At 32.5% G+C, this 11746-nt stretch overlaps 1 protein-coding gene across 1 annotated transcript; it reads left to right on the forward strand.

Moving 5' to 3' along the window:
* The first annotated feature begins 2372 nt into the window (after window positions 1-2372).
* LOC143617406 (RNA polymerase I-specific transcription initiation factor rrn3-like) lies at window positions 2373-11055 on the forward strand. Its single transcript, XM_077089978.1, has 16 exons — window positions 2373-2432; window positions 6646-6792; window positions 7275-7358; window positions 7462-7533; window positions 7618-7689; window positions 7779-8015; window positions 8096-8206; window positions 8916-9032; window positions 9243-9368; window positions 9447-9515; window positions 9598-9704; window positions 9903-9986; window positions 10120-10207; window positions 10338-10457; window positions 10558-10745; window positions 10827-11055. The coding sequence occupies exons 1-16, from the start codon at window positions 2373-2375 to the stop codon at window positions 11053-11055; spliced, it is 1911 nt and encodes a 636-aa protein (XP_076946093.1).
* The last annotated feature ends 691 nt before the right edge of the window (window positions 11056-11746 follow it).

Below are 11746 nucleotides of genomic sequence, written 5' to 3' on the forward strand. Positions count from 1 at the left end.
ATTGTCTTTTGATTTTGTAAAATCTTTTCCCATAATTTTTTTTCACACGATTAAAGTTTCATGTATGCCTCATTAACAATGTTGAGATCAAATAAAGACTTATCATAATGTCTCTTTAATTCTTTGATTTCAAGATTTTTAAAGTCACATTCATAGCAAGGCAATTCACATTTTTCACAAGTTAAGAATTACCTCATTTGCCATTAATGCTTGCTCCATCTTTTCCTCACTTGAAGTTTCCGAGTCATCATCAGTGATGTCTACCACCACTCCTTCAACGAATTTTTCTTCAACAATCTTTCCATCATCATTAACAGATTCCTCCTCATTTCCAGATTTATTGACTTCTGGAATTTCATCATCCTCTTCCACTCCAAAGTCAATTTTTCCTTGTGGAATCTCTTCTTCATAAAACCAACCTGCAAAACTCTCGATAATATCAGGTGGAAACAATGAAATAAGATAGTCAGAGGGAACCTCATGAATTTTATCATATGTTCGCGGAAGTTCGTCATCGGAAGCATCACGATCAACTTCATTGTTGTTATCTTCGTTCACATTCTTGTTCAAGTCCTCATCCTTGACAACTTCAATCTCAATCTCACTATTCACTTTTTCCTCACACTCTTGAATCTCAGACTCAATCTCATTACCATCCTTATCTTCAATCCTATTAACCGTCTTACCCACATTCTCATCATTAACCTCCTGTTTGTCTTCATCAACCACTTGAGCCACATTAGCTAGGAATACCGAATTCCAATTGAATCCTTCATCAACTTGGCTTGCAGCTGCCTTTTGCTGCAAGGTTGATGCTTCAGTAGGTTTCTTTCCCTTTAATGATTCTCCCTCTGGACGATGGTATATAGCTTGTTTATAGTAATCTCGTCCAAAAGGATTTGCAGTATTGTCATCCACACTTTTACTAGTACATTCCCTCTTGAAATGTCCTTTCTCTTTGCAACGAAAACATCTAACTTTAGACTTATCAAAGCCTAGCTTAGAAGTTGTACCATCTAGTACATTCTGACCAGTTATTTCTTTGAATCTTTGTGCTCTCCTTATCACACTAGCCATGCACCATCTTATGTCAATCATCTCCATTTCCTCTAGATCAATCTGATCATAATCTTCTTTAGTCATATTATAATTTCCAATGCGACCCGCCACCAAACACTCATATGATTCTAGAACAAATCCTAGAAAAGCCATGTGTTCCTTGATAGTGTCAGTGATCATGTTTCCTGTATTCTTCAGATTCACTGCTATGTTGCATTGGATAACATCAGAACCCTTTGAACTTGAAGCTTGAGCAGTCGGGATTGTTCCTGAATAACTACTATTGTACTGAGGAGTAGCAATGGCATTTATAACACAAGCTTGACTGATTGACTCTGCACAAAATGCAGTACGAATTTTGGGATTTGGAGTAACATTTGAATTAGAACCCTTGTAATACAAACCCACATCTTGTGATACGGCTATGGATTTCATCTTTTGTTTCTTTCTAAACTCCAGATCATGAGCTTCAAGCTTCTCGATAAAACTTGCAAGGTTCAGACGAGCATAAGCAATGGGATTAGATTGTTGAATCATTATGAAAGTACCCCACTCTTCAGGCAAAGCATCAGCAAGTTTATCGATGTATTCATACTCAGGCTTATCATTCTTCAGCCTTTTCATCTCATTCACAAGATAGCAATATCTTTCAACCAACTGAGCAAAGGATTCACCTTTAACTTGAGTAAAAATATCGAATTCTTTCTTAAGCAGTGCTATTTTACTCTTACGCATGTCAGGGTTTCCTCGATCTTTGTTCAATAAAGCATGATAAATGGAATAACAAGAGCCATTGTGCTGTAGTAATTGAAGATCTCGGCTTTGATGGCTTGTTGGAAAAGATTGAGCATTTTCTTTTCTTTGAGAAACAACGATTTATCCGCATCAGCAATTTGTGACAGTCTGTAGTTTTCCCCCATTCTCATTCTTAGGAATGATGTATTCTTCCTCAACAGCTGTCCATGTTTCGTAGTTCAATGCTTGAACATATATCTCAAATTTGTCGGCCCATGAAGGATAATCTTCCATCCTAAGAAGCTTAGGAGGCTTATTGGCTGTACCCATCTCATTTTCCAAATTAATGTTCTGAAGTAAGATAGACGGCTGTGACACGAACGCACTTAGGTTTCCCATTTTAATCAAAGTCAACGTATATCTTCTTTGGTCAACGGATATGTTTGAAGAGTCAACGTATAAGTATGGTCAAATATGGTCAACGTATATGTTTTGAAGAATGGTCAACGTATATGTATGTGGTCAACGTATAAGTGTTCACCTTATAACATATGCGGCGTATATGTTATACGCCGTATATGTTATACGTGAAGAACATATACGTTGTCCTGGCATATACGGTGAAGATCTCCATTTTGGTAATTTTGGAATTTGAGGGTGCAAATGATGTAGGAATTGAATGAATTTTGGTAGAGTTTGTCACGGATGTGTAAAGAACAATGTGTGAAAGTTTGGAGAACTTTTGACGGTGGAATTTGAATGTAGAGAGAAAAACCTTGAAAACTTAAAGTGTTCAAGCTAGTAACGAGCCATAAAGGCTCTGATAACACTAGAAATGACCTGTTATCTTGAGTAGATTACAATAAGGATCTCTGAATGTTACAGCTTGAATCTCAAAGTACGGAATCCATTGAGATTGAACACACACAAGTAAACATTAAGCTCATTCTCATATATATCATGAAAGATTACAAGATATGACACTTTGCACACTTTCTCTCTCTAGTCTCTCACTCTAACAATGACCAAAAGTCTACATATCAACGAATAAGTCTCCTATTTATAGGAAACATCCATAAGCTCATCAAGTCCGTATATGATGTACGGCGTATATCATATGTGCCGCATCTGATATGCGTTGACTTGAAGACTTATGCGTTGACTACTACATACAAATTATGCATTTGATATTTTTGGCCCTATACAATCATATCTAATACATCTAAGACCCTCGCAATAGATATTATGCTCTAACAGAGATTGGCCATCTCGAATCAGTCTCTATCAAAACAATATCATTCGCTGGACGAATGCCTGAACGCACGTAATGATGATGAAAATCAAGAAGCAAAGCTTAAATATACAGTAATTTCAAATTAATCATTTTTTTAAACCAACTCATTTTGACCTGAATCACGTTCTGACCTGACCTTTTTGACTCGAACACGTACCGACCCGATCCGAACCAAATTAACCCTTTTATTTGTATTGACCCGTCTAACCCTCATCCAGTTTACACATGGCAGAGGTCGTCCGACTAACTTGTTGCCAGTTCTGACTGATAATCGCTTAATATGTTAACTTTTACAATTAAAATATTAGCAATATTATACTCAAGCTAAAAATAATGAAATGCTCGTTTTTATGGTGTAATGTTTTTTAAAAGAATATTAACGTATGAAAAAGTTATAGCCGTTAAAAAGTCATGTGGTAGTTGGTTTTGAATTAGGGAGTAAATGTGTAACTATACAATAAATTAACAAAAGTTGAAGGACCATTTTTTTAATTAATTTTAAAACAAATTAAATGTTAGGTAAGAGTAGTGGCTTTAAAACAAGACTTGTTTGTCTCTTAAAATTAAAAACTCAATGCAACAAAGTCAAAGGTTATATCTAAAACAACAAAGATTGTATCTTTTAAATTTTAAGAGGTTATTCATATTTATTTTATATGTGGTATAGATATAGATGTATGTTCTCAAGTGTTAAATATTCTGTCTTGAGTGTTTCAACTGATAAAAATGTCAAATTAGATGCACAAAAACTCATTTGAATTTCGTATGTTAATCTCCACACCAAATGTCAAAAGGAATACATAATGCAAAATTATAAGGAAAAAAAGGTAATGATATGAAGATATCCAATGCACCTTCATTATGCAAATTCATGTACACACTTGAGCATGAGAATCTTAAGATTAGAGAAACATAAAGTATGGAAATAGTAACACACTGCTATGTAAATCACGTAATCCTCTTTTTTACTTCTAAAAGGCATTGAAAACCCTTAAATTCAAAATAATCAACTTTTTTTTGGTGTCTCTTTCTTGACTTGGTTACTTAACGGGGTGTTTGGGATTTCTTATTTTTGCTTTCTTATAACTTATTGAAAAGTTAAAAAAGAAGTTTATGATTGCTTAATGTTTGAGTGGAAAAGTTTTATAAGTCAGGATACTATGACTTACGACTTATGAATAAATCATAAGGAGGTAAAATTAAAATTCCAAACAACCCCTAAGTTTGGTTCTCAATTCTCTTTTTAATTCCTAAATCTTATCATTTTCTGACCAACAAATAAAATTTTATTATTTTCTATTCCTCATATTGTAATATCATAATTTTTTATTATTAACTATTTAATAGTTTGTTATAATATTTTGTTTATTCACCCCACTAGCTTTTGAACTCGTATATCACACAGGACTTGTCAAATGATCAAAATTTAAGTATTTAATCACTTGATTTCTTTTGAATTTATAGATTAATTTTAATATTATCGCACAACTTCAAATGTTACATATTTAAATTTTACATTTTCTTAAGATTGAAATAATGTTTTAAGATGCATAAAATATTGGTGATTACCTAAACATGTTAAAGATATTTTATATGATAAATACGAATGTAAGTTAAATAATGTATTACAAATTATAAGATTATAAATATTTTATTTACTTAATGAAATTTAAAGTACACTTATAATTAAATATCTAATATAAACATAGGTCAGTACTTATTATACGATAATAATTCGTAAATCATTATTTAACTAATTTAATAATCCATTGTTTCATTTTAAACATATTATAGCTATTATTCAATAGCTTATATGTTTTTTTAAATCATGGTCAAAGTTTCTATATCTAATGGTAAAATTAGATGTAACGGGTTAGTAAAAGTCAGTGTGACTTTCATTACATTAAATACTTTTTTTTTTCATATGAGTTACAACTAATTGGTCATACCTATCAATCCCATGACCTATGAATAACATGAATTAAAAAGAGTAAAGATTATAAAATAGAAGAGAAATATAATCTAATCTAATCTAACTATTATATTAAAACAACATGGTTTCCACATGGCCTTTAATTAGGCTATCCACATAAGGTTCCACCTCAACATTTTCTAAAATTATAATTTACACCTAATAAGTTATTTAATTTTAATCTACTTATGTATATTATTAAAATAAAATCATTCTTCCATAAGGTATGTTATTATGAATCCATAAGATAAAAATTTGTTATATTAAACATATTTTTAGACATATAAATATATTTTAATATGCTTTTGAGACGGCAAAATATGTTATTACGTATATTATTAAATTTAACTTTTCTGTTGTATTTTTTTAACCACTCGTATATTACACGGGCTATATCCTAGTTAAAATTATGATTGAATGTGATTAAAACAAATCATCCTAATTATTTTTGTTTATTAGTATTAGTATAAGTAGAGGTAGATGTGTTAAGGGGGTGTTTGGCCTAGCTTATTTAATCATGCTTATAGTTTTTTTAGGTTTTTTTTACAAAATAAGCTTAATTTGGTGTTTGGTTTAGCTTTTTAAGCTTATGCTTATAAGCTTATATAAGCTAATTTAAAGAAGCTTATCTAAAGATGGTTTTTTAGCTTATTTGATGAAGCATATTTATGTAAGGGTGTAGATTATTCATTTACCCTCAAATTGTGGTGGATTAATAATTATTGAAGCAACTTATTACTGTAACAAATTAAAGAATATTGGATTTAACAACTTATTATCAACTTATATAATATAAACTAATCCAAACACTTAAAAAGAGCTTATAATAATTATAAATAAGCCATAAGCTATTTTAAAATATAAACATAAGTCTAAAAATAAAAGCTAGGCCAAACACCCCTTAAAATAAATAACGTCTCCTCAAAAAACAAAATTTGTGTCCAATAATAACGTGCTTACACTGCATTCTTGGGTTTAAAATATAAGGAAAAGAAATGATAAGATTGGATAAGGGAAGAAAGAAAAAGAAATTATATATTTAAAAGACATTTTCGAGCTACAATAAAAGAAAGTGTTAATTACATTCTTGAGTTAGATAGGAAGGAAAAGATATGAAAAAAAAATTGTAACTTTACAATCATGTCCTCATTATTGAGTTAGATAGGAAGAAAAAGATAGGGTAAATTAGTAATATCATACAAGACTATAAATTTTCCTTCCGAATCAGGCCATATTTGGTTGGAAAGTTTTGAAGGAAAAAAACCTTAACTTTTCTTTTCATTCTCTTTCTTTTCTTTTAATAAAAAAACTCAAAAAATTTTCTTATCTTTTCTTTTCCAAACCATTAAATAAAAGCATAAAGAATGTAGGGTAACTTCCAACGACTCAAAGAAAGATACCGAAATTCCAATATAACCCTTGGGGTATTCTTTTATTGACCATTGTACCCCAAATTCCAATATAACCCTTAGGGTATTCTTTTATTGACCATTGTATCCCTGAGGCAAGGGTTATGCTTTAGGGTTTAAAACCGCCCAACATCTCTTTTTTGTTCGTTGGTCTGGCTGCCGGAAACACTACACAGACCCCTTCCATTCAAGATTCTAATTCCAATAGACCCCTTGAATTCATTTATTTGTCGAATTGCAATTGGGTTATTGAGATGGGTGATGATCTTAGTGATTATGAGCTGGCTCATCATGTTCGTGAAGCGCTAAAAGCTGTCCAGGAGGTATAATATCTTCATATTCATTACTCTTTTATTATTATTATTTTTTCTTTTACAGTTTTGTGTAGTTAAGTGTTTTCAAGACTTAATCAGAAAAGGGTTTTCTTTTTTTTTTTTGTTGGTAAATGAGGTCTATATTATGCTGCTTAGTTATATGTAGTTAGCTAACTAAGTGTTGTTTGAGCTAGTAAATAAAGAACATTGTTTGAGGGTAAAGAATTAAAGTTTTATAAAAAGTCTAGATTTTGATGGAAGAGATATTGATGTTAAAACAGAGGGAAACATACAAAGTTTTATAAAAATTCTAGATTTTGATAAGAGGAGATATTGATGTTAAAACAGAGGAAAAAACCTGAAGTTTTATAAAAATTCTTGATTTTTAATAGTGGAGATATTGATGTTAAAACAGAGGAAAAAAACCCAAAGTTTTATAAAATTCTTGATTTTTGATAGAGGAGATATTGATGTGGTATGAGTTATTCCAGGGTGATACGGGTGAATATGATCAACTTGTTGGGAATATGCATCACAACGTGCGTCTAGGACCAGATGAGGTGGCAATGCTTGTGGTAAGTTTGTTGCTGTTAAACAAATCAAGTTTTAACTTTTAAATAACAAAAAATTATGAATTGGATTTTCAAATTTGAAATTCGTTGTTTGTTTTGTTGATAGACAATTCTAAGAGCCTTATCTGGAGCAGTTTCTTACATTGACATTGTGCACCACCGCTCTCTTCTTTCATCTGTAAGATAATAGCTTTTAATTTGTTGCGCGCCATCACTGTTTATTTATATCTATGCGTATAATCTTGTTAATAATACTTTTCAGATATGTGGAATGAGCTTCTGGGACTATGGGCCGGATGTGATGGACGCGTTGATGGATTTAGTAGTAACCTTGGTATGTTATGCTTGATTTTGCAATGCTTCTGAATGATAAATTAAACCATTTCGTGGTCTAACTACTTTAACATGTCAATGTTATATCAGGCAACATCAAATGTAAAATATGTTGATTTGTGTTTGGATATGCTTGTAAGCAACTTTATACCCCCTTTCAATTTCTTGGCGATACTTAAGCAGCCACGTGGGTTAGCGAAAAAGGACCAAGTACTTGTTCGTGTGCATACAGCATTGAAAGGAATTGCTGATTTAGTGCCTCTGGCACCTTCTAGATTGGAACAAATTGTCAGGGAGAGAGTGCCAAATGCGTTCGCCAAGGAAGCTGTGAGTTCAGTGCACTCTATTAGTTAATTATGTATGTTATGTAAGTTTAGTTTGGTGTTGATTTTGTTATGTTTTTGCAGCAAATAGTTGTGTACGTGGAGAACATGCTAATGTTGGAGAGTGGTGATATAAGAGAATTTGTTGGCAACTCTATGATATTTGAATTGGTGAATAGGCTCGTAGACCTAGACGTGAGTTATTTTTAAATTTTATATAATAATGATATTATTATTATCACAGTTATTAAAAACGCTGCGCCCAGCCGCCTAGGTGACATTTTAGGGCGAGGCGCTATTATAGCGCTTAGGTTGACTAAAGGCGGATTTTTAGGAATAAAAACGGCAAGTGCATATTTTTTTATTTTTTTCTATTAACCTTGATTTCATGTGATTATTATATGATTAAGAGTTAGAACAACCTACCCAAAATAGATGGGATTAGCATAAATAAGTGTTAAGTGTCTTATCTTTATAATATAATGATCGGCATTAAGTTTTTATTATCACAACTACAGTTTTAATTTTTGTTTTAGAATATGAGGTTATTAGTCAGCTTGTTAATGGTTTTCTGTTTTGTTTTATGTTTTCGATTATGAGATTAGTAAAATTCTGTTTTGTTTTATTTTTTGTTTTCGATTATGAGGTTAGTAATAGATTGTTTTGTTAGTTTAGTCCAGCTTGTTAATGCTTTTGAATTGTTTTGGTATTTGAATAAAGTATTGTTTGCCATTATAAATTTTGTTTGTGATTTTTTTTATTTAAGTGCGCTTTTTTTGTCTCGGGCCCACGCTTTTTGCGCCTAGCGCCTGGGAGAGGCACGTGCGCCTTGTGTGCGCCTATCGCTTTTAATGACTATGATTATTATTATTAATGTGATGTTATGTGATTGAATATTTTATAGGTGGAGATAGCATGGGATGAAATTTTGTTGGATGATCCAAATAGTAAAGGGATCTTTGAGATGGAGCTAGAAGATATGGCACGCCCTGTAGATGAAACCGAGATGGATATGGACGAGGTAATCTCAGTGCTTCAACACACGTTTCCAACCACTATATTTTTGTTATTTTGTAACTATTTTTTTCATTGTGTGATTAGTTTCATTACCAAAAGTATTTAATAATAATGGTCCCACTATTTAAAAAAAAAACCTAATTGGCATGCAAAGTAGCGAATAATTTACTGTCTTGAGTTCAAAGTTATAAATAGTTTGCATTGTCTTTTTTAGCCTCAAATAAAATATTCTGGCCGAAAAGTTCTTTGGGGAAACATAGTAGCTCAAAAGCTGGATACATTGATGGATCTCACATTTGACCACCTTCAATCTTGTTTCAACGATGGCCGCTTGCCTCAGGTACCTATAACTTTGACCATTTCATTTGTACATGCTCAATGTTATTCTGTGTATTCACAATATAAAATTATCGTTTAGGTATTTGAGGCACTTCTGCAGTCATTTCAAAGTACCGTGTTGAATGCATACAAGTCAAAATTTGCGCAGGTAATGAATTAATTCTTCTTCCATATACTTCTAGTTTTTTTTATGTATGCACAGTTTCTAAACCAAACTTTATTTATTGTAGTTTGCAATGTTCTATGCTTGTTCACTTGACCCCGAAGACTGTGGGACGCAGTTTGTGAGTAGGCTTCTTGAAATATTTAGAAGCACCATTTATCCTCACGATTGGAGGTAATGCTACCTTTCATTAATATTACAATGAACATAGACCCAATTTTAACCTGTTTATACGAAAATTGGTCAGTTTGGGTTTTTAATGGCATCACCGAGTTTTTACATTATCCTAAAATGATTCAAAAAGAAGACAAAAGTGTTGGCTGGTCAATCTTGGTTTGACCTATTTTGATATGTGTTCATGATACTTTGCAGAATGAGTGCCATTGCTTATCTAGCAAGTTACCTGTCTCGAGCAAAATTCTTATCTACTTCATATGTGACAATCATATTAGAAAGGTTGGCATGCACCTTAATATATTGTTTCTTGAATTTTTTAAACTAATATTAATAATATAAGATATTCTTGCTCAATAGAAACCTTCACTGTGACTTGCATCTAATTAGTTTTTTGTATTATTTATTGTCTCAGCTTGGTGGATTGGTGCTATAAATATAGCAAAAACCAAAGTGGTGAAATTAATCTAAAGAATCATCGGGTATTTTACGCCGGGTGCCAGGTATGAAATAATCTTTTGGAAACTGAATCCTGTATATATGAAGATGCATGACGGTCAAAGCAATATGTAAGTGTTTATGCGGCTCTCGTTGTGTTTAAATCTAATGTGATCACAATTTTATTTTGTTCAGGCCGTTATGTATGTACTGTGTTTTCGTATGAGATCGATTCTAGCCACTCCTCTACTCAAATCACAGCTGTTGAATATGCCATTAGAGATAATTTTCAAACACGCCTTGAACCCATTAGAGGTGACTTTCGTATCCTTGTATATGTTTATTATTATAATCTTAATTTTTTTACTCAACTAATATGATTATGTTATGCATGTGGTTGAATATTGCAAAACAGGTCTGCTTACCGTCGATAGTAGAGGAATTTCTGCGTCAAGCAAAAGCGGCACATCTGTTTAACGTATCTAACGGCGTCTTCGTGTTTGACCATTTGTTTGGCTCAGACACGTCTCGTGCATTTGGTGGGTTTCAAAGGCTCGATGTCTTCTTTCCCTTTGATCCTTATTTGTTAAAGAAGTCTGAAAGGTTGATTAACTGTTTTGCTATATATATTAAATATTTTTCGTAAACATTGATGATGATAATCTTTTCTCATTTGATGTGCAGGTTTATTCGACCGAACTTTATATACTGGTCAATGGTGAGAACCACTTATGATGATGATGAAGATGATGTGAGCGACGACGATGAAGGCGAGGGTGACGATGAGTTTGACATGAACTTGAATAAAATGTCGATTACGCCCCGGGATTCTTTCATGTATGGAGGCCAACAAGATAGGAAAATGCAGATGCCTTCTAGAATCCGACCGTCTACTAGTCCAGAATCCTTGTGAGGAAATGACGTTATTACCCTTGGTGGATCTGGATGAGGAAGGCGGTGATGTCAGCAACAGAGGCAGTATTGTTGATAATTAAATTTTGTTTGTTTTAGGTGAAACAAGACAGGTTATAAAAATTGTTTTCTTGTGAAAGAGAACCGGTTGCTTGCAATGACATATTTTGTTCTTAACTTTGATATTTAATATTGTTTTAGTGGTTGTAAATAGCGTCTAAATCCTGTGATGCGTGCCAACCCACCCAGGTAACCATGCACACACAAACCAATAAGTTTGCTTTCACTGTTATTTACTTCATGCACTAGTTAGTTATTATCATTTCTAAGTGTTTTGAGTTAGTGGTATTTTTAGTGTATTTGGTTACTTCTAGCCTGTATAATGGCTTTGTTATTTCTGTATTATCATCATGAATCAAGTGTCTTATGTTCTCTCTAATTTCTATCTAATTTCTTTGGACTAGTTGGTACATATCATCCTATCTAATTTCTTTGGACTAATTCAGTTGATTAGGAAATGAAATGAACAAGAAAATTAAATGGATCAATACCATTTATTTGTCTTGTTTGCTTAACATATGAAATGGAATGAATTACTTTATGTTAGACGTGCACATATCAGTTTTTTTTTTTTTTTTGGGTACTCGGAGCCGGGTAGGAGCTGGTTTTCGTCAGGAACCGGGTAGGAACAG

This window comes from Bidens hawaiensis, unplaced genomic scaffold (genome assembly GCF_021521415.1).
Source record: "Bidens hawaiensis isolate Kalapana, Puna unplaced genomic scaffold, B.hawaiensis_p1.1 tig00054707_1, whole genome shotgun sequence".
NCBI lineage: Eukaryota > Viridiplantae > Streptophyta > Magnoliopsida > Asterales > Asteraceae > Bidens > Bidens hawaiensis.

Coding starts and splice junctions, on each gene's coding strand:
- LOC143617406 (XM_077089978.1), top strand. CDS start 2,373: ATGTTATACGTGAAGAACATATACGTTGTCCTGGCATATACGGTGAAG. Junction 8,016..8,095: donor ATGCGTTCGCCAAGGAAGCT/GTGAGTTCAGTG, acceptor ATGTTTTTGCAG/CAAATAGTTGTGTACGTGGA. Junction 10,208..10,337: donor TATTTTACGCCGGGTGCCAG/GTATGAAATAAT, acceptor TATTTTGTTCAG/GCCGTTATGTATGTACTGTG.